Source organism: Python bivittatus, unplaced genomic scaffold (assembly GCF_059951505.1).
Source record: "Python bivittatus isolate LINGU-HERP-01145 unplaced genomic scaffold, Pbiv_v1 ctg000370_np1212, whole genome shotgun sequence".
In the NCBI taxonomy this organism is placed as follows: Eukaryota; Metazoa; Chordata; class Lepidosauria; order Squamata; family Pythonidae; genus Python; species Python bivittatus.
Window position 1 is genome coordinate 2,239,832 of NW_028277062.1, and position 22,716 is coordinate 2,262,547.

At 51.5% G+C, this 22,716-nt stretch overlaps 1 protein-coding gene across 1 annotated transcript in view; it reads right to left on the minus strand.

The window, feature by feature from the left end:
• Positions 1-22,716, minus strand: part of DNAH2 (dynein axonemal heavy chain 2) — a 74,611-nt gene that overhangs the window by 30,673 nt on the left and 21,222 nt on the right. The window contains exons 13-32 of the mRNA XM_088142315.1: positions 19,294-19,508; positions 19,055-19,201; positions 17,246-17,402; positions 16,441-16,680; positions 15,854-16,042; positions 15,280-15,427; positions 11,993-12,185; positions 7,467-7,667; positions 7,215-7,371; positions 6,696-6,870; positions 5,427-5,590; positions 5,158-5,319; positions 4,737-4,840; positions 4,013-4,169; positions 3,741-3,823; positions 1,860-2,040; positions 1,426-1,564; positions 979-1,196; positions 650-748; positions 131-256 (exon numbers count right to left, since the gene is read on the minus strand). Coding sequence (XP_087998441.1) covers positions 131-256; positions 650-748; positions 979-1,196; positions 1,426-1,564; positions 1,860-2,040; positions 3,741-3,823; positions 4,013-4,169; positions 4,737-4,840; positions 5,158-5,319; positions 5,427-5,590; positions 6,696-6,870; positions 7,215-7,371; positions 7,467-7,667; positions 11,993-12,185; positions 15,280-15,427; positions 15,854-16,042; positions 16,441-16,680; positions 17,246-17,402; positions 19,055-19,201; positions 19,294-19,508 — 3,255 coding nt within the window. The remainder of the gene's footprint in view (positions 1-130; positions 257-649; positions 749-978; positions 1,197-1,425; positions 1,565-1,859; positions 2,041-3,740; positions 3,824-4,012; positions 4,170-4,736; positions 4,841-5,157; positions 5,320-5,426; positions 5,591-6,695; positions 6,871-7,214; positions 7,372-7,466; positions 7,668-11,992; positions 12,186-15,279; positions 15,428-15,853; positions 16,043-16,440; positions 16,681-17,245; positions 17,403-19,054; positions 19,202-19,293; positions 19,509-22,716) is intronic.

Genomic DNA, 22,716 nt, shown 5'->3' on the forward strand with positions numbered 1-22,716 from the left:
GCTAGGAGGCCAGCATGCCACACCAAAACAAGATGGGGTACCCAGCCAGGTCAGGACCTGCCGCTACCTTGGCACCTGCCAAGACACCCCAGCGACCCCACCCGACCTCCCCCCAGCTCTACATCGTCACCTGTCCGGGCCACTCCTTCACCCATTTGTCCCGCTTGGTCAACATCTTCTTCAGGGCCAGCCGGCAGTTCCGCAGCACCTCCCTCAAAGTCCAGCGCATGGCCCGCTCCACATCACACAGCCACTCCTGGAACGTGCGTTCTCGGTCACAATGGAGCCTGCCGGTGCCCTCCACTGTGGAAAAGTTCACTGGGGGACAGGGGAGCCCGGCGAAACCACCCTGGACCAGTGCCTGACACCACCCCCGTCAACACACAGCAGGGCAAGGCATGACCTGGGCAGCTCAGGGAGAGGGAAAGCACGTGGGAAAGCCGGTTGTGGGCAGAAGAGCAGGGGAACAGGAAAGGGATTCCATGGTACCATCATGAGCTCCAAGCAAAACAGTCTAATCCAGCGAGCAAGGAGGAACGGGGGCCAGAGAAGGGATGTGCCAGGGTCAAAGCTCTAGCCGGTGTTTCAGGCCTCAGAACTTTAGCAGGAATCAAATGATTCCAGGGGAAGCCAGGGAGAAATTGCTCACCTCCACAGGTCCTTCCAGCAGTACAGAATGGGTGAAATCCACATATTCACCATCCAGAGAGTACATGCCGAGGGCTTCAGACCGGTTGGTCAAGCCAATCTGAGCATGGAAAAGAGAATAAGGATTCTCCACCCATGGGAGTCTGCCCCATTAATCATCTCCTGACCGAGGGAAGACCTGCTTTTTTGAGGTTGCCCACCAAAAAATGCCAAGTCCAAGGAGAATTCTGGCTGCCAGTCAGCCACAGCATTGCATGGAAAGAAAGAGGATACTCAAAGGGGAAACTGAAGAGGCCTGGACAGGAGAGGACTGCCTCCAATGAGTCATACCTTCTGAATTTTGAGGCACTTAATGTTGTCAAAGCACTTCTTGAGGTGGGGCTGGACAGCTTCTGGGTTACGGGACTGGCCCAAGATCTCCAAGAGATCATCATTGGATAGGAAGTAGAAGCGGGGAAAGATATGGCGCTTGGTTTCCAAGTACATGTCAAGGGACTTCTGGATATCTTCTAGGGCAGCGTTCATTTCTACCAGTTTGTCCAGCAGTCCTGCAGGGAGAAGCACAGAACAGTCATAAGTGTCTCTCTCTTGCCCTGGCCATGAAACCCACTCTCCTCAGAACAACCAGAGGCCTCAGAATCCCAAAGCCCTGATAACCTTCTTCATATTGCCAGATGTTGAGGTAGAACGTAGAAACGTTGGATGCAAAACAGATTGTGCTTCTTCCCCCGAGCTGTGGACCCTCCCTCCACCATGACAGAAAGGAGGGACAGCAACCTGGGTAATGAGTAGCACGCAGAGCATTATTGTCCTTGACAAAACGGTCCATGATGGTCTTCCAGCTGCCGTTGATACGGTCAAAGGAGGACGATTCACCAGGCAGCTGCTTGCGGATATCTTCTCCCAAGAAGATGTTCTGGAGATGAAGGGAAAATGAGACAGACACACCTGGATTCTAAAGCACCTGCCCATTTCATGGGAGAGGCTGCCAGGCACATCTTGTTTCCTCATCACTGATCTCTCCTAAAGACTTTACTTGGTTGCAACCAAAGAAAACTGTTATTTCTTTCCCAGAGAGAGAGAGAAAAGGGGCTGCTTACTTTTAACAGTCAAGCCACAAAACATTGCTCACCACCACCAAAGTGGCCTTCTGCCCCACCAAAGAGATGCTGGAAGAACAAGCCTGGCTTCTGGAAGGATGAAACCCTCACCTCCAGGTACATCCACTGCCGCTGCACGATCAGTAACATTTCAATCACCTCCAGGATGAGTGAGAGGCAGCGTTCCCAGCGGTCCACCTCCTTCTCAAACGGCTTCACAAAACGTGAAGCCTTCATGGTAGACAAGGCCACCTGATTGTCATCCAAAGCCTGGAAAACATCCTCAGTTCCTCTGTGGAAAGAGAGTTCTTGTAAGAACAGGGCCTCAAACAAGGCCTAGCAGTAGAGGACTTCTGAGTCAGCCCCTCTGTTGTGGAAGAGGGCCCCCACTCCCCCTGCTCTCTAGCCTGTTTAGCTGTTGAGTCAGCTAAAGACTTATTCCATAAGCTCCATTCCCTCTCCCTTCCTGCAAGGTTTTGGCCCTCATTTGGACCCCACAAGACATTTCATGGAACAAGGATGTTAGAGGTCTCCCCCTGAAGGCCAGCTGCCTCCACTGTAGGGTCCACCTGAATGGCAAGGCCTGCAGAAAAATGGGACTTCTCTGATGGCCCCCACAGGAAAAATCATCACACAGAATCCTAGCGCTGGAAGGGTCCTCTGAGGCCATCAAATCCAACCACCTATTAGTGCAGGAATCCAAATCCAGTCTCTGAACGCTTCAGGGAAGGGGAGCCAATCACTTTTCTGATGCACTGGTTCCACTGTCAAACTGCTCTTACTGTCAATGTTATTCTAACATTTAATTGGAATCTGCTTTCTTGAAACTTAAAGCCATTATTCCATATCCTGGCTTTCCTTCCATCTCCCCAGCTCGATGAGGAACCATTGATAAACACTTTTTGAGTACAACTTTCCAAACTGCTAGGTATCCATTTAATTCTCATAACATTCAGCCCACTCTTAACTCACTTACTAATCAGAATATCATGAGGTACTTCGTCAAAGTTTTTGATGAAATCAAGACATAGTACATCTACAGCATTCCCACAATCTACTAAAGAAGTTCCCTGATCAAAACATGAAATAAGATTAATCTGGCAAGACTTCTTGACAGTTCCGTACTGACTTTTAATAATCACTGTACTGTTATAAAGATGCTTACAGACTGATCTGTTTATAATCTGTTTTAGATTTTTTCCAATTTCACACTGACTGATCTGTAGTCACCTGGATCCTCTCAACTAGCTCTGCTGATCAAGCTTAGCAACGGTGGACAGAGAGACCAGACATACTCAGCCTGCCCTCCACTCTTGGCAGCTGAGTCAGAGGATGGCTGGCTCCTACGTTCCTCTGTTTTCATTTTATTCAAAGGGTGATGCATTCCCCATCTTTCCAGTGATAGCACAACACTCAGAGTGGGAAAAAAATGACACATAACTGAAAAGCAGAAACACCACTTCTAGGGACGGACATAGAAACAGCACAGCTTCTTAATCTGGCAATCCAATTTCATCCAGAACAAAAGGCTGAAAGAGGACAACCACGCTTACTGGGGAAGGGAGTTCTGCAGTTGGTGTACACTGTGAAGGTAGAAAAGCCTTCGTTCCTTCCCCAATCATTGTGCCTCATCACTTGGAATATAAAGAAGGATTCCCCCAGCAGACTGTGAAATGCAGGGAGAAGATAGTCTTTAGCTATCCTGTCTCAGCCCAAACCAGTTAAATCTTAGATGATGGTAACCAGCACATTTAATTGCTTCCAGAAACCAACATGGCCGTCATAGGCTCCTAGGGGCAAAACCTTACCAAGATTCTTGGTTCAGCATTCAGGGGCAGCTGATGTTTCCAGTGGTCTTTTAGAGGCAGGTCCACCTTCAGACATTGTAGAAATTTGACCTGATGTGCCCAAAGCACACATTTCCATGGCCAGCTACCATGCCTTGATGCTATGTGGGCATCCTTCTCCCATCCCTGCACTCGGCAGACCTACCTGACTCGGTGGTGCCCTTTGTCTTTGTAAGGCACAATATCCAATGCAGTGACAGCCCAGGTCTTCGCGATGTTTTCAAGAGCCTGCAAGGAGAAAGACACCACAATGAGTAACCCCTCCATACTGAACACTTGTAGATACTTCTCAACTGGACACTCAAGAGTTCATGTAAGTCAAGGGCCTCACTGTGCTTCTGAAACAAATGCTCAGACTTTCCCTGAGAGGGAGGAGTTCGGTAAAGCCGCCCACAAGCTCCAAACAGAAGATACTACCTGCTCGATTGCCAGTTCCTTGGTGGCTGAGGCAGAAATCTCAGCAACCTTCTCCACGTGTTTGTCCAAGCCCAATTCAATGATACTTTCCAGCCTGAAGTCCTCAGCATCCTGATCAAATGTCCGAAGGACCAGATCCTTCACCTGGTCCCAGTGTCTATGGGTAACCAGGAATGAATGAATGAACGAACGAACGAACGAGTCTGTCTGTCTGTGTCTGTCCGTCCAGCCAGCCAGCCAGCCAGCCAGCCAGCCAGCCAGCCAGCCAGCCAGCCAGCCAGCCAGCCAGCCAGCTATCATCTATCTATCTATCCTATCATCATCTATCTATCTGGAGCTCTCTTTCCTGGGAACTGAATTCTGCCATAGAGATTCATTTCCGATGACTTAACAGTCCTGCTCTTCAACAGGCAGACCTTCTCCTTGTGGGAGAAGTCAGTACATTAGTCTGAAGCGCTGTTGCTACCAGCAGTCCATTACAAGGATGCCTGATGGACAGGACCGAGGAAGAAGCCGGAAGCAAGAGTACAACATCCGTGAACATGGTGCGATAGAGTAACATCACTGGGAGCAGTGGGTTCTTCCATCCTCCATTGCAGCCTTGGCTGCATCACTGAGACAATCTCTGTATGGTCAAAGTTCTCTCTTGGCCCTATAAAAGGTCAGTGTTCCTCAAGTCAGCCAACCCCAGACAGCAGTTCCTGGCCAAAATCAAGTCACCTACCTCTCTCGCAAAGCCGGGTTCCTGAGGTCAGTGATCAAGGGCATTGTCCTCTTAAACTGTTCAATCTTTGTCTTGGAGGTCTCAATTATTTCCCAGTTCCGGTCCTTAGGTCACAAAAGAGGGGGCAAAAGCTTATTAAATGGCGAAAACTGAAAAGCATTTGACTTCAGGCTTGGGGCTGATTTCTGCCAGTTGTTGCTATTGGTTCCCTCAACCTCAGTTCAGTTGACCTGGGATGTACTGCCACAGAGTAGGGAATCCCTCCCTCCCCACAACCCCACCCCTGGAGCAGAACTTAAGTTCAAGGGGCAGCACAGAAAGATGATGAGCCCATCCTGCAGAACATCATTCTCCATGGGGGAGCTCCTGAATCATACTTCTTCCCTCTTTTCACACCCCAAGGCCAGCTGTTCTCACTTGCCTTAAGCTCTTTGCTCAACTTATTCAGCTTCCGGGAAAGCGCAAAGGCAGTATTCTCCATCACTTCTGTCTTTAGGGTCTTAAAGCTCCCATTCTTCCACTCCTCCCAGTGAACCTCCCATTCCTTAGTGATCTCCCAGACTTGCTGGATGTAGTCCAGCTCCTGCAGAGAACACAGAAGAAAGCCCCGGGGGCATGAGGCCCAGCTTCGGAGCTGAGCTCTCCTCTTCTGGAGAGGGTCACCAGCAGACCCAGAGAAAGTCATCCCACCCTCTCCAACTTCTGAAGGTCTTTGGAGGCAGGCTGATCGATCTTGAAGATGCCCAGGTTAGAGCGCAGGGCGTTCTCCTCCTCCTTCATGCTGGCCAGCAATTGTCTCATCGCAAAGATCTGCTCCAGGGCAGCATCAGCTGAGATGGCACTGGTGAAAGGACCTGCCAGCAGAGAAGGAAAGAAGAACCAGATAACTTCTGTGCCTTCTCCGGGGCTGGCCGGCAAATCAAAGACGGATCTGCACCGGCCCCGGGGGCTACCTGTGACTGCAGGGAGGCAAAATCACTGGATCTTACAGTATCGGCGTGGGGTAGGGACAGGGGTGGGGGAGAGCGTTGAAGCAACTTCATGGGTCATGAAATGAGAAAAAAAGCTGGTGCGTGAGAAAAAGGAGAGAGGACAGACCAACAACCTCTGAGTTATGCTGATCCTCCACATTGCCTTGCAAGTGACCTGGGATGTATCTTATTTTATCACCATCTTTGTTTAGATTCTGCCTTTAAGGGACATACCCTTTGCCCTAACCTTTCAGTTTGCTTCTCTGCCACTGTGGCTAGCTGCTCTTTACTCTGCAGTAGAGGCATGCAAGAGTCACATCATCAGATCCAAAGCACCCACGCCTACTTCAGATCCAACCACTACAGACCTCTACTGTGTAGAGCAGTGCTTCTCAACCTTGACCACTTGAAGATGGTCTACCTATCTTCCAGCTGCCAAGGCTGAGAAACACTGCTCTAGACCAACCTTGCCCAACAGCTGGGAACTGTGGAGTTGCCAGGCATCCAGAAGCCCCCTCCCTCCATTTGAGGACGTTCAAGACCCTTTTCAGATGTTCTGGGATGATCAGCCAAGCCGTTTCCCTGGCTGGCTGGGGAATTCTGGGAGCTGAAGTCCACCCATCTTCAAGTGGCCGAGGTTGAGAAGCACTGCTCTAGAGGGTGCTGTGGCTCAGACGTAGGTGAGCCTGGGCCTGGGCGGAGTGTCTCCTTTTCCTTCCCGAAGAGAATATGAACAAAGGGCCAGCCCTGTTGGGTTCCCTTAAGCTGAATGGGGCTTCCTCTTGAGGAACCCAGAGATTATCCACTAGAAGCCCTCAGGGAGTCAGCAGCTCTACTGCTTTCCTCCAAAAACCCAAAAGAAACCAGCCTGCCCCAGCTAATGTTTCACTGCTCTTCCCCAAGGGATTGAAAGGTGGTTGCAGAGAAGGCCAGTGGGAAGAGGACAATGGGCCAGGAGGGAGAGGAGGAGCTGCCTGGGGCCATTCACCATTCAAGTCAAAGTCCTGTAGAAGATTCTGGGCCTTCTTTTTGAAGTCATCTGCGCAGTGGATCAGGCCCGTCTTGAACTTCTCCTTGTGCTTCTTCAACATGATTTCACTGTCCAGGATGCACTGCTGGAAGGCCAGCCACTCCGAATTCAGCTCTCCCAGCAGCTGCAGCACCTGGTGTGATGGAAGACGAAGGGGCATTGAGCACCGAAGAGGTGAGGGCCAGCAGAGAGAAGCACAACAATGTCGAGGGTGGGGGGAGCTGACCAAGATGCTACCAGGGAAGAAGGAGGCAACGGCTGCTGCTGGAGAGCTCCAGGAACCTGCTCTCCTGTCTGAGGACAAAGGCAGAAGGTTGCCCCCTTCCTCCTCCTCTATCTCCCCAGGTATTAATCCATCAATCCATCATCCTCTGCCTCCTTTCGCCCTAACGTAACACTGAGGGTGTCTACCTCGGCAGAACAAGGAAAACTGCGCTCCGGGGCGCATCAGCCAGGCCAGCTCAGTGACAGACGTACCTCTTCCTCCACCGCCACCTCGTACTTCTCAAGGATGGCAAACTGCTCGTGGATGGGGGGGATCTGCCCTTCGATCTTGGGCAGCTCGTTCTGCAGCGTCTCATGGAGCTGGAGGCTTTGGCTAAGCTCCTCCAGGGTTTGCGGAGGGCAGCTGATCCTGCAGGTGCAAAAGAGTCGCTTTAGGCCGGGGGGGGGCAAAGAGAAAGGTGCCGGGAGCTCCCTGGGGGGCTCGAGCGGCCGCGGGGCACTCACCTGGCCACATTGTCCTGCAGGTAGGCATGCAGCTCCCTCAGGCGGCTGCTGGCCATCTCGTTCAGCAGGTTGGTGAGCTTATTCTGCCATTCGTTGCAGTGTTGCACCACGGCCGCCTTCAGGTGGGAGCAATCCAGGAGCACAAACTGGATGCTCAGCACCGTCTCCTCCTTCTGGACGTTGTTGGCCACCTCCATGTACCTAGAACGAGCAGGGCACCCCGGCTACTTGGAACGGAGCAGTAGGGCCAGAGCTCCCGGCCCTGATGCACCCATGACCCCTGCCCCAGCCCGGTTCACAGGCGACGGGGAAACCCCTTTGGGGCTCAGGGCAACCAGCACCCCGTCTCCATGCTGGACCACCAGAACCCCACCCAAAGGGCCCCCAGAGGGCTCCCCTCCCTTCCCCAGCCCAACTGGGCGAGCAGCAGAGAATGGTCTGGCTCTTTGGCATGCAGTGAAGGCTGCGGAGCTGCTGAAGAGCAGATGTTTTGGCGGCACAATAATGAATCTAATGCACCTGGATGTAACCTACATAAATTCAGGGGTTTCTTTAATGAATCACCTTAATCTAATCCTTAATCTCAACTCACTTCGACAAAAGGCATCCTACGACCTACTTCAAAAAACCCTAAGCTCATCTGATTTATCTCCCACCTTTGCAAAACCTGGGGCCGGGGGGGGGGAGGCTTTTAAGCAAAAAGAAAAGCCGCCTTTCCCACCGTCCTCCCTTATACAGAGGTGGTGAAAAACGGTTGCCTGCCTGGAAATCTGGCAAAGTCATGTCCCTCAGCTACCTGACAGGAGCGGTTTGGAGCAGGAGAAGAACTTTTAGAATGATTTGTTAATTGAAATGTAGCTTTTACTTCTCTCTCCCCAAGTCATCGAAGCAAGGAAGGCCAGCAGGTGGAGGATCGTTCCAGCCCCAAGGGAACTTATTAAATCTTCCTGTTTCATTAATTAATTCCCTGTTAATGGGTCACTGCAAGCACAAAGCCAAACTTTTATTAACAGAAAAGGGGGAGAAAGGGGAAAGGAATGAAAAAAGCAGCAGCAGCAGCAACAGCAGCAGCAGCAGCAGCAGACGCAGAGACCAATGGGGGCAATGTCAAAACGTGGGTCCTGGCAGAGATAGATGAGGCTACGGCATGCTTGTGCCAGCCCCCCCGTTATGGGTCCAAACCAGACGTTTCCCAGGCTGGGCCTCTAAATCAGGCGTGTCAGAAGTGCTGAGTCGGTACCACGGAGTGCAAGCTGGCTGGAAAGATGCTAGTTGGGGTGCCAAAGAGATTTATGCTGTGTCGCGATGCCCGGCTCCCCTTGGCCACGGCTTCTCGCCATCTGCAGGTGTGGAACCAACACGGCAGAAGAGCATCCTGGGATGGCTGCTTGGGTTTGGGAGGCTGATTCCCCCCCTTCTTGCCTTTAACCTGGGAATTCATCAGAGGGTGCTACAGAAGCATGTTCAAGAAACCCCCCCCCATGCTAAGATTGTAAAACAGGCTGAAAACAAAACGAAGTCGAAAAGGCAAGTGGGCACGGTTACCGTCCCTGGCTTGACCTGATCGCCACACAAGGACCTCGGAGGATGCAGCTGTTACTTTCCGCTTGTGCATGGCTAAGAAGAGCCACCTAGACGTGGTCTCCAGCCCTCCTGTCCCCCCCTTGAACGGGCCAGGGGCTGTCCCAGGGTGGGAGGAGGGAAAGCCTCTCCCTTTCCTCTCTCCCCCTCCACAACCCTCCACGGGCTTGTTTGGTAGATTATGGAAAGATTAAAGGCTCAGAGAGTGAATCCTTCCTTTTATCCGCCTCTCATGCGCAGCTGCGAGTCTGCTTGGCTCTGGTCTCCTCTGGCTGGGCGGGAAGAGCCTGACCTGCCCCTCCATCCGGAAATAGGCCTCGCCAGTTTCCCCTGCCAAAGTGAAACTGACCTCTGCGGTAGGTTGGTGGCTGGACAAAAAGAAAAAGATGCTGGAAGGGACTGATGAGAAAGGGAAGGGGAGCAAGAGAGGAGATGCCTCGGCCAGATCTAAGGTGGGGAGCTCGGACCAGTCCCAGAACGGCTCCCAAGGCCAAGGGCCAAGCGCAACACAGACCTTCTCTTTCCCCTCCGGCCAAGATTCTCCTCTTCGGCAGGTTTTTAAGGAGGAGCCGGACAGCCACCCCGCAGGCATAGTTTCGCTGGTTTTCTTGCCCGTGGCAGAGGGCTGGGCTGGGTGGTCCTTGCAGCCCCTTCCAACGCCCCAGTTCTAGGGCTGTAGGATGCTGCCTTCCCAAAGACCACGTGCAGCTTTGCTTTATGTCTCCCACACTCCTTTGCTTTCATCGTCCAATTTGCCAAGACGTCGGCCACCCTCTCCTCACCGCAGACCCCCTATGCCTCGCTGCTCCGAGCCCACAAGGCCTCCTCCTCAAGCTCCCGGTCTTGCTCCCCCAACTCCATCACTCGCAAAACGCCCCCCCCCCCCGCTTGCTGCTCTGGGCACTATCCGGCCTCTGCTTCTCTCTCCCTTACCTCCATTCCTTCAACTGGGCCTCCTTTTAAATTTTAAACGTTCAGAAAATACCTAAATATGTGGATGGGACCCTACTCAAATACTAAATTTGACTGATCAAAGACAGCTGGACCGTTATTCCCCCTCCCCAAAGTGAAGGCACTAAACCAAGCACACCAGCTCCCCTTTCTAAGAAGGGGACCCCCCTGCCCCAGCAAGGGGACTGCCTCCCATGGCTGGGAGAGAGGGAGGCTGCTTTTCCCGGCAAGGCCACCCCCCCGCAGCCCCACTGGGCCAGGTCTCCAGAGGGGCGGAGGTTTCCGAGCGCCTCTGGTCTCCTGCAGCAGCTGGATCTTGTTTACAAAGCTCTTAATGGGAGGTCTCCAGGGGCAGAGCTGTACAAACATCCGACTTGCACACAGACACTCTGCATTTCTCTCCCCACTTTAGGTTTTTCACAATCGCTTTTGACATTTGCATGGAAACAGGTTTTCTTCTTCCTGCTGCTGCTCATTTGCCGAAATCCATCGCTCAAGCGGCGCTGAATTCCAGCCTCCTTGGGGGAGTGGGCAGGGCAGCTGCGCAGCAGCGCACAGCGGTCCTCCGCCACGGCTCAGGGCAGGAATGGAAAGCACGTCCACGGCTTCGTGGGGAAAGACAGGGGGCAGGCGCTGGCCCTGCTGCCCCGGTTCTTCCGCTCCTCCCGTGAATGCCCTCCGCTGGCAGGGAGGGAGGGGGGCACCGAGAGTTCTCAGCCCCAAGGTGGGGTGGGGAGGGGAGGGGAGGGGAGACACAGACTCCGGTCCACCCTGCCCCAACTTTGCTTGGACCAGCCCTCTAAGCTGCAGAGATGTCACCCAAAACCCCAGGCTCCCCACTCTCTCCCCAGCAGGGGTGGACAGTGCCATGGAACTTCGCTGGACAGACCTGGATGGTCCTTGAGGCCCACTGAGAGCCAAGGAGATATGACATGGCAGTTTCGTCGGGGGCCTTCTTCATAGGGAGCACCGCCACATTTCTATCCTTCCTCTCCTTTCCTGGCCACTAGAGATGGACAGGCTCCCACCAGGTCCAAGCCCCTTTCCATGCTCAGCCCTGTCCATGACCCATCCGGGCCTTCAAGTCAAGCGTACTCTTCTGCAGAGACTGGCCTGACTTGGCTTCTTTAGCCATTGGGAAGATCTGAAATGGCCATACGTGGGCCAGTGGCTCTGGATCAGCCTTGGCTGGCACTACTGCTTGCGCCTGGCCACTTCTCCTGGGAACTGGAGCCCTTCAACCTCCCACAGGGCTGGTTCTTCATGGATGCGATCCAGGGGCTCGCATGTTCCACCAGCTGCATCACTTGAACCATGGATTTAAACGGTCTCTCCACCATCACCCCCTCATGCACGTACGTGCACACACACACACACACACACACAAACATGCTATCAGCTTAGCACAGAAAAGGTTTTAAGCATCTAATTGCTCAATGGAGCTGACTTAAAGGAGATTTAGGAGAGATAAAGTACCTCTTCACAGAACGCATAATTAACTTGTGGAATTCATTACCAGACGTGAGGATGGCCACCAACTTGGAGGGCTTTAAAGGGGGATTGGATACATTCCTGAGGGACATATCTATCAAGGCTAGCAGACTTGAAGAAGACTCCATGCTATCTCTGAGGTAGGGGGTAGGTGCCTCCAAATATCATTTGCAGGAGGACAATGGCAGGATGGGGGAATGTCATCTCCTGCCTGTGAGGTCCCCAGAGGCATCTGGTAGGTCGCCATGAAAAACCTATGCTGGACTAGGATGGGCCTTGGCCTGATTGAGCAGGGCTAGTCTTAAGTGCTTAACACCTTATGGGATTCACTCCTGCAAGACACAGCGATGGCTACTAACCAGGATGGCTTTAAAGAGGAACTTGGTTAATTCATGGAGGAGAGATCTCTTAAGGCTCTCTTAAAGACTTCAAAGTACCTCTAGGTTGGTGGCAGCAGGGGGCAGTAGCCTTATTCCATCCCATAGCCATGAGGACACCCTTACCGAGCAGTGTCAGCATCAAAGGATGAAACCAGTGGGTTGAGATGCCTGTAGCGATTGATAAAGGCGTCTTTGTTGACTTCCCAGATCTCTCGGTACACATCCCAGGTCTTCAGGTAGGCCTGCAGGTGGGTGGCGTTGCTCTGCATGCCGCTGTTGATCTGGGCCTGGATTTTCTTGACGTCTTCATCCCGCTCTGAGGGACAAGAAACACATAATTTCCCAGGACTTCCTAGGACTCACCACCAATAACCAACACAGTCACAGGGACTCAGGGTGATCATAACAGGACACCTAAAGAGAACAAAGCTGAAGTTGCTACTCTTCTAACAAACAGATCACTAAACACAACTTTTGTACTAAGAAGAGTCTGCAGGAAGTTCACCTTCAAAAAGAAATGGAGAGTGAGAGGAAGCAGAAGGAACATTTACAAGATATGGAAATGTCTGGAAAACACTATTAAAGTTTCAATTTCTAAATCACATAAAAAAAGCAAGCCTAGTGTCGCCGGGTATGGTCAGAATAGTCAGCTTGGCAGGCATGGTGGTGCAGAGCTTCAATCCACTGGCATGGCTGCCATCTTGACTTTCTGACGGTGCCCAGCGGACACCCTTGCTTGCTGAGAAGAACAAGTAGGGCCTGCACAAAGAGAAGTCCTGCCTTACCGCCCCTTGGACCCGAAAAGCAGGTAGATGGGATATACTAGTTACTTTCCATCACGTCCCTCCCCAGAGGCTTCTCAATACATTCAGCCAATGTGGGATTACTAACCGTTTTAAAAAAGGGACAAATAAAATGGAACCTCTGAATCAGTTTGGAATGGGAGCAATTTAGTGCAGCACAAATCATCTGGAATTGGCCCTGATATGCCCACACCCAATTATTCAAAGTAAGGAAAACCCAAGCTGCTAATCCACAAAGGGGTTCGGTGTCAGGAGGTGCAAAGTGATGCACAGTGGTGCAAAGCAATCCCCAAGTGAGCAGCGCATTAAGAGGGTCTATGTGTCAAAATGCAGATCCAATGCCAGGAACGATTGGGAGAGGGACAGAAAGTAAAGCTGATGGTAGGACGACCCCTTCCCGCTGGATCTGCAAGCAGAAAATGACGCTCTGCACAATGGCGGCCACTCAGATTCAAAATAAGTTGGCAGTGCTGGGAAGCAGAGCTCTTGAGGTGGGAGGAAATTCAATGTGCAGAAGGCGCCAAGCTACGGGTCCAGGTTGGACCCGGAGCATGGCACGGGCGCACCCTGTCCCCTTCCCAATGTCTTCCCTGCCATTCGCAGCCTCAGGAGTCAAACAGAGCCGTGGGGCTTCCTTCAGAAAAAGGGAACGTGGCGCAAACAAAATGGCTTGTTTTTCCCCCTTTTCAGAGCGTGGGGAAGGAATCCCACCCAGCCTGGAATGATCAGCGCAGGCCCGCCTGACTCAAGGCTCATTTCTCCAGACTTCCATGGCGTTCCCGGCAGCCTGAATCACACGCAGTGAAGCAAACCAGCCTCGTGCACTCACATCTGTGAAGCCGGGCATAGGGGAAGCAGCCGCTGCTGCCTCAGAAGAACACAGAAGCCTTCTGGGCTTCTGCCCAGGAAAAGGCTGAAACCGGAGCAGAGCCAGAGCAGGGAGCAGGCAAGCGCTCTTCCTCCTCATTCACACAGTTCCCACGTGGCCAGAGTCCAGAACCTGCCCCTCTCCTGGATTGCCAGAGGCCCTTCCCAGCATTCCCAAATCCTCTCCTTCGGCCCTTCCGGGCCACACCGTGAAGGCCGTTGTGAGGAGCTCGCCGGCTTGATGCTCCTGCTTTTCCCACCCAGAACTAACCGACCTTCCCCCCTCCCCAAAAGCCAGTCCCGGTCAAAGACAGGTTTCTGTTCTCCCCTTCTCCTTTTCACAGCCAGTAGCTCTTGGGAAAGCGGGTTCAGAACCCTGTGCCAAGCCACCCCGCTGCCCTGCCTTGGCTCATCTTCGTGATCCTCCTTCGCTGGCAGCACCTCGGATCAGGATGAAGGCAGGCAGCCCAGGTGGGCAAGGCAGCTGGCAGCCCCCGTGGCTTCACAACCCTCAAGGATCCACCCCTGCCCTCTTTGCATTGTGCAAATGGTCATCGAAGGGGAGGCCACGAAAGAGAAGCTGGGGGAAGATGGTGCACGGTTTTCTTTCCCCCAGCATTTTCTGTGTTCCATCTTAACTGGTTGTTTTACAGCACTTTTCTGGAATTGCTGTCTGTTAAACACATCGATTCTCTGTGGCAACCGTCTCCTGCTTTAAATCTCTGTTAAGCACCCCAAGATGCTGCTTGCTTTGAAGGACTAAGGAGAGATGTCCGTGGTAAATTATAAATGAGGGATGGTGTCTTTGTGTATGAACATCATGCCTGCTCTAGCATCAGGTGCCACGCCACAACTATGTGGCAAATCACTGTTCCTTGGACCCCAAATCCCTTTTTCAGCACTTGGAGGGGAGCCTCAGACATGACCTGGCTAGATCCTCCAGTCACTGCTCATCCCAGTGCAAAGGAGCCTTCCACTCTAGGCTTTTTCTTTCTGCCTTTCTGAGTTAAGGGATACTCGGCCGTTCTCCTGATGGCCTTGGGAGGAAGCAGACATGGACTGAGGTACTACTGACTTTTCTAAAGTGGGTCAACTTCTCAATGACTCTGGGTACCATACAGATCAAAAACCAAAGTGACAAAACAAGATGGGAAAAGACATAAGAAACCTTCACAAAGGGAGCTCATGGTCCTGGCCCACAGAGAAGGTAGGCTTCCTGGGTTCCATCAGATGACATGGTTGAAATGGCTGGGACCTGGAGCATCCCAACTCTGATCTTGCGGAATGGGCAGAAACAGCAAGAGAGAGACAGCCCTTCAAATATCTTGGCTCTATGCCTTGTAGGACTTTGTAGGTGAGAACCAGCACCCTGAATAGCACCTGGAAGCCACTGGTAACTAGTTCGGTTCATAAAGCAGAGGTGTTACATCCACAACTACTTGGCCACAGCATTCTGGATCAGCTGAAGCTCCCAGTTATGTGGTACACAACGATTCTCTCTCATGTGGAAATGGATGGCTCCCACCTCCCCATCTCTGCTTTTATACCTAGCTTCATTCAAAACAAGGTCTGAACTGAGACAGGCTATCGCATTCATCTAATCTATGGAGGAGGAAACACACAGACCCCAGAGTTTGCATGCACAGAGTGAGAGGTGTCTCTGAAGACCTGTGTCTGAACTCCCAACAGATCCTGGGGGGTGGGGGAGAAGAAGCCACCCACACAAGGAGGCCGTCTTACCCACAAGGGCAGAAATGGGATCGCGGGCAAACTTGCGCCGGACGAGGATCTCTGGAAGATGCCGGAAGACAGCGATGCTGGAGATCAAGTGGGTGCTGATGTCATTGACCATATTTGCCAGCTGTAGGAGTGAGGGGGAGAACTCCACCTAGGAAAGCAGAAACCAGCTGGGGAGTCAAAATGGACCAGGGACAACAAGGAGCCTCAAGAAGAACAGGCCCGCCCAGAAACGAGGCTAGAGCAGGAAGAACGAAAATCACTGCAATATTTTTAAACCCAAATTAAATTTTGGGTCCCAGACACCCAACTCTGTTAGAAACAAAATGCCCCTTTTCCAGGGATCCCGTGGTAGATGCTGAGGACAGGCCCACGAGCCCAAGAGGAGATGGACCTCCTTCCAGGTTCTCGGTGAAAGAGTCTCTACGTGAGCTCTGAATGACACGTTGTCCTCTGGTTCTGCCGCGGGCAGAGCTCTACCCAGGAAAAGCTGCCTTTGCACATAATTCCACACACTCCCCACCATAACTCGTTTCAGGAGGAAGCTCTGAGATTTCAGAAGAGCTGAAAGGCTCACCTGGGGGTTCTGCCCAGGGGAATTGTCCTGCAGAATAACCTTCACCCTGAAGAGCGGGTTGGGGCTGGTCTTGCCATCTCCGTTGATGGCCCGGGAGAGCTCCATCAGGGACCATTTGACGTTCAGTCGCAGGGCGTCCTCCATCATCCTGTCCATCCGGATGGTGTAATTGAACCAGTGCTGCTGGACCTGTTGGGAAAGAGTTGGAGAAGAGGGGCCTGGCTGGCATCAGAAATGCCAACTGGGAATCTGCAGAACAGGCACCTCAGCCCACCAAGGCAAGAGAAAGGAAGGCTTCGTCAGGCTCCTAAAGGTGCCACTTTGCCTTCACGTTCCACAGCAAAGACAGCTGCTGGGCATCACCAGATTAAGGGACAATCCGTCCCTTCCAACTGCACATGTAGCCAGGGCTTCTCCCCAGACAGCTCTTCCAGTGCATCTCTGGCCACCAATTTCCAGCTGCTAGTACTTTCTGAAAGCAGCACACGGGGAGCTTCAGTGCCTCTGTTTAGTTCAGCCCAGCGTCCTTCAAGCACGCTGCTCCTGTGGATTCCCCTTGCTGAAGGATATTCGCTGCTCTTCCTCACCTCTGGCCCATCGTGCTTGAAAACTTCGTATGTCTGCCGCATGATGGTGATGCTGTCTTCGTGGAAAGTGACCAGCTTCTTCTGCACCAGGTCCCGGTGGTCCTTCTGGTCCTCCTCAAACTCCAGGTCATTGTAGACCCGCTTACCAGTGATCCGTACCAGCAGAGCCTCGCTCATCTGCTGGGCCCGGTGAGCAATGGCCAACGTGGCAGCTTTGTATTCATTCACAATGTTCTGCACCTGTGGGAAGAGAAGAGAGAGGGAGGGCATCAGGGGAGAAGATGGAAGGGGAGCCACAGAAGCTGGGAAGAGGCAGCTCCTAGTGGACGTGGGAGAAGACCGGTCCACGCTCAGAACAGCAAGCGGAGAAGGCATGACAGACCCAAGAGACCAGAAGGGCTATCAAGGGAATCTCCTCGGTCCTGGAGGCAGTGGTCAGAGGAGCAGCTTAGAGGCAGGAGGTGGCTTTGGCCCAAGAAGTGGGCTGATGGTTACAAAAGAGGCCTATCAAGGCAGAGGTGAAACCTAGTTCAGGATAGGTAGGTCTGAAGCAGGTGGAAGTGTGATGCCATGGTTCCCATGTTAAGGGGAGCAGGGACATCCTTGCCCAAGCAGAACCTTTGGAACAGGGGCAACCTGCCCTGTTGTGTTCCAACTTTCACAGCGTCACTGCTCTGAGTGGACAAAGCAGCTGGGAGGGAGGCAAAATTGCTACAGACATGACTATCAGGGGACTGGGAAGTGGGTCCTGGTTCTTCATGTCTCTCAAGACGTGCCCAGAGGTGAAGGAGCCCAATGTCCTGACCTTGCTGGCATGGAGGCGACACTCAGAGATGAAGACTGTGCTTGCCCCTTTGAGGGACCAGTGGAGCTTCTTCAAGCCAGGTTGGATCTTTCTGTCTAGGTAGCGGATGCGCTCCCGGAAGAGGCCCCTCTCCTCTGGGGTCAGCATGCTGAGGATCCTGAGTGAAGAGCGAAGGGTGGAAGGCATGAGAGATCCACTCATCCTCCCCCAAGACCAAAACGAGCCAAAATGTTACGCATTCCAAGTCTTGCCGTCAAAATACATTACGCAGCACCAAGGCTTCCTCCAGATGTTACTCATTTCCATAAATCATTCCCATTGCAGGTTCTGGCAGGGAGGCCAGTGCAAATTGCTCGGCCTCTAATACCTTTAAGTTTTCTTAAGGACACAGGCAAGTTTTGCCCAACCGAACCCTGAAAGTCCCTCAAGGCTCCCTCAGCAACTGATCTTCAAAGCAAGATTGCTTCTGAACACAGATGCCCATCAGGAGGACTCACAACCCTGCACAGGTTTTCCTCACCTCCTCCTAGAACCTCCTTCCTGCAGTTTTCCCTGCCATGGTGGCATCTTGGACTACCAACCCCATTACCCCCAGCTGCCCTGGCCCAAACCCGTGCTGGATATAGATGATGGTAATGAACAGGTCCATTCAATATTTCCTGAGCAGATCCGCAGATCTGACGCAAACGTGCAACTGAATGCTGCCCAATTCTCTCCCACAACACCGGCTTGGTCTCTAATTAATTTCCAAGGAGAGGAAAACGTGCACAAAGGAAGTAAATGCTTACACGTGTGTCATGACAAAAATACAGCTGCCAAGACAAAGCTCGTTTCAAACCACACTTCCTCAGCAGAGAAACGCCTCTATGTCACACTTAAAAAAACAGAAAAACAGAGACGCTCCTTGCCAAACACACCTCCGGAAAACCATCTCAGGAAGTCAACTGAAATGACTTCTCCCCTTGCTCTCGCTTCCCCGAGGAAGATTTTCTTCCCTCCCCTGCGGGCAGAGGACAACCCAGGCGATGCGCCACTTTGCCTTATCTGGTTTCAAGCAGCTCCTTCTGGTGGACCACCCTCACTGCAAACAGCTGCCAGACAAAGGGCCCCATGGCTAGTAGCCCAGATTACTTGCACCGCGTGGACCGATCAAGGGCCTGGAGGGGGGCTCTCCCACAGGAGGGAGTGGGCAGGTCTAATCTGCGAGAGGATTAGAGGAAGGACTTCTCCGCAGAGTTCATTCTCTTCCTCCAAAAGAGAAAGAGGCATTAGGTAAGGCTAGAGCTGGGGCCGTGAGGGATCGCCACTGCCTGGCCGCCCCACCGTTTTTGCTCAGAATGCTCAGGTCCAGAATCACTCGCGCCAAATGAAGACGGCTTCTCGGTTTTGTACAGGATGGCATTCCGGTTTCCAAATCCAGAGATCCCAGACTTCAACTGAAGCAGGGAGGAGTGCCAAAAAGGCAGCCCTGGTCTTACTGTTTCTCAACCATCTGAACCAAAGGGCTTTGGGGAGCAGGATCGGCATCTGGGCCTCAAGTGACAACGCCTACCCGCTGCAGGAAGAGTGTGCAACATATCGAGATAGATAGATAGATAGATAGATAGATAGATAGATAGATAGATAGATAGATAGATAGATAGATAGATTGATTGATTGATTGATTGATTGATTGATAGGCTATGATGCTAAGGTAGTTGTCTACCCTCCCACAAGATAGGCAGGGATTTCAGATCCCATAACAGCGATTCCAATATTGGAAGGAGGTCATGAGAACCTTCCAAACCCCACACAACTCAGGCAGCTGACCTGTTGTAGTCTCGGGCCACCAGCAGCAAGTTCTCCCGAAGGTTCCTCAAGTCCTCTTTCCGTTCGTACACCTCCACCACATAATGGGGAATCTCAAAGAGCACCCTTTCCCAATAATGGATTTCCACAAATAATTTTAGCAAGTGCCTAGAAAAGGAAGCATGAAGGCTCAATGAAGAAGTGGTGGACCACCAGGGCAACAAACGCCTACTCTGGTTGTTCCCGCACCTCTTACTCACTTGTCAAAATTGATATCCAGCATTCCTGACTGTTCAGTGCTCGCAATGAGCAAAGGGGTATCCAGGCGCTTCAAGCTGTCCTTGTCCAAACCCTGGGTCCATTCCTGGAAGGTCCTTCTCTCGATCTCATCCATGGCCTGCACCAGAAGCTGATAAGCCTGGAAGCTCTCTTCTCCAGTCCCAATGTGAGGGATAAAGTGGGCTTTGGTGAGACACTGGGCAAACGGAAAAGGAGACGAGCTGCTCACATACATGGGAACATACCTCCAAATCAACCATGAAGGATAAAAAAGATACAAAGGGAAGGGAAGAAAGTCAACGGGTTCAGAATGGCCTTTTGTCCCCTGACTGGAATCTTACCCAAAATCCCCAGGGAGATCTCAGATGTACAGTGTGTGCAAGGAAACCTAAGAACATTTCTGAGCTAGAAGAGTTCTGCAAGGAAGAGTGGGAATAAATTCCAAAAGCAAGGTCCGAAAGATTACAGGAAATAACAATGTTATTTCTGCCAAGGGAGATGCTACAAAGTACTGACTGGAAGGGTGTCCAAACTTCTGCACCTGCCCAATTCACCATTTTAAATATGTAAACAACTGCACACAAACAATAAGTATGTACTCAAATTTGCAAAAGGTTGCTGTGGTTAATTTTGTCCCATGTAGAGCCTGTGTTATCATATAATTTGTTGCCGAGTGGCGGTGGTGGGGGAAATTTTGCATGCAACTATAGCAGGAGAGGCCAGAATGGGAAGGAAGGCCTACATGAATTCCCTGCAGATACAGCCCACTTGTGTGTCGGAAGAGACTGAAAGAGGTGGTTACCTGTGCATGCGTGAAATCCTATCAGTGACACCCAAGGTCTTAGTGCACTTGAGTTGGGGCCTGCAAAAGCACAGGTTCTGGTGGGAGCACATCCCTTTGGGTCTCTTTATGACTCCCAGTCCAGAGCTCCAACGTTCCACTCCCAAGTCTTCTGCTCACCTAGTTCTCTGCTTGGTCAACAGGAAATTGGAAAATAAGTTCCCAGTTGCCCATTAGACTCTCTCTGGTGCGTGTAATAAAGAAAACAACATATGTCACCTAGAAAAATCAGGCCAATTATTGGTGCCAAGATAAAGTAAGAAATGTTTTTAAAAACCAGCTGTCATTAGCATAGCTGAGTCAGTTGCTACATGCCAGCTCTCCTAGCAAGGGGTCGCTTCGTCAGTGCTGGCGAGAGGTGTAGAACTGGAAGGGGCGCTGCACCGACGCCCTTCCAAGAATGAAAGGCAGGTCAGCAGCCAACAAACAGAGGAGCAAGCTCATCTCCCCTCTCCAAAATCTGGCCCAGCCATTCTGCAGATATCATCTGAGCAGCCACCCTGCTTTCCATCCATGGACTGGCAACCGGATACCCTCAGATGCTTTTGATTACAACTCCCATAAGTCACAGCCCATATAACCAATTGGGGAATGGTATGTGGATTGCATATGCAGGGGGGAGCCTGTCTGCATATTGACTCCCCCCTGACTTAATGGGGGTATAAGTGGGAGGGAAGGGAAGATGTGGGAGGACTTACAAGATTCTGCTACCATAGCCTAGCTCAATAAAGTAGAGTTCTAGTCTTCCCGTGGAGTCAGTTTCCTGACCTGGTCCAGCTCGTAAGGCTGATAGGCGAGCAGCAAGTGGACTCTGAGGCCAAGGCAGGAGGGTGGAGCAGGGAAACAGAGGACAGGGTGGGGCAGTGGTGAGGAAGCCTTGGTGGACCAGCACAGAAAGCAGCCAGCAGGTTCTGTGCTGAGATTGGCTGACATGTGGGAGGCTGGTGCACCCAACCCATGCTGGTGATTAACATCCTTCATGGGTCAAGGAATTCTTCAGCCTTTTCCATAGCTGGGATCCTGGCCCGGCTATCAACCTCTTAGCCCCTTTATCTGTGTAAGTGGGATGAAGTTACTGATTAGGTCCACAGGCAATTCCACCCCAGTGCAGAGAAGAAGTAGTAACAGACTTGGCCTTCCCAGGCTGAGGAATTTCCAGGAATGGTGGCCATGAAATAAAGAGATATCTGCTACTTGGAAGAAAATTCTGAGATCTAGGTTAAATATTAAAGTGCGGAGATATCATACTAACAACAAAGCTGTATCTTTATCAAGACTGTGGTTTTCCCACATACAGTGTGAAAGCTTGACCATCAGAAAGGGCAGATGAACAACGGATGTCTTAAACTGAGGTGCTGGAGATGACGGTTGAGAAAACCTTGGACTGCAAAAATGAATAAACCAGATTGCTCGTTGGAAACACTAAAGCTGATAGTTTGGACTCAGAATGCTAACCCTAATGCTTGGAAAAAGGAAGGCAATTGAGAAAGAGAAGAACAGAAGTCAAGGTGGTGAGACCATCACTAATGACACAAGCAGGACCTTACAAGAACTCAAAGAGGCAGTTACTAGCAGACACTTCCAGCAATATGATGGCCATTGGGTTACAAAGATTTGCAAGCAACTGAATGACAGAACAGCAATAAAAAACTCTAGGGCCATTGTGTTTCCTCACCAGTAAGGACAAGACACTAAGGGCCACTTAGGAAAACAGGAAGGGGCTAGGGATCTGGAATGATCACCTTAAGGCAGTCTTTTTCAACCGTGGGAACTTGAAGATGGGTGGACTTCAACTCCCAGAATTCCCTAGCCACCATGTTGGGGAATTCACCCATCACCCAGCAGTCCACCCATCTTCAAGTTGCCAAGGTTGAAGAAGACTGCCTTAAAGCATTTGAACTCCATCAAGTGGCAGTCAGGAGCAGTAGAAACTCAGAAGAAAGCTGAGATTCTTCAGCTCCCAATGAAGTCTTCACATTTATGTGACAAGGCCCTTCTAGAGCCTCACATGGGGTTCCAAAGTCTTACCTTCCCTGAACTTGTTAGTCACGTTCAGCTCTCCCCTGCTCGCTGTTCTTGATGCCCCCCTCTAAAGGCTAAGCTCCCCACGACTCCCTTCTCTGCCTGCCATTTCAATTTCATTTCAGCATCTTCTATAGCACTTTGGCAGCCTTGATTGCCTTCAGACATTATGTTCCCCACACCTCCATCTAAGAAATCCAGGGCCAAAGAGAGACACCAACCCTGATTGCACGCATTCTCTTTTCCTGCCAAGAGCTGTGTTTCGGGACTGGCACATCTTACACAACACACATCTAAAGCAAGACACGGGAGCATCTTTCGGGGTCCAGGAGTTTGCCAGTTAATATAAGCATAAAGAGATACGTCCTGGAGGAAGATTTGGGCAAGGAATTTCAGAGGAAACCAATTTACAGACAGTTTGCTTTGCATCCTAACTCAAGATTTGTCAATTTCAATTTTCAAGTGGGCACGAGGAGAGGGGGGTTGATTGATGGCTGGAATGCCATTTTGTTTCTACCCAGCATATAATTAAACCTGCCAA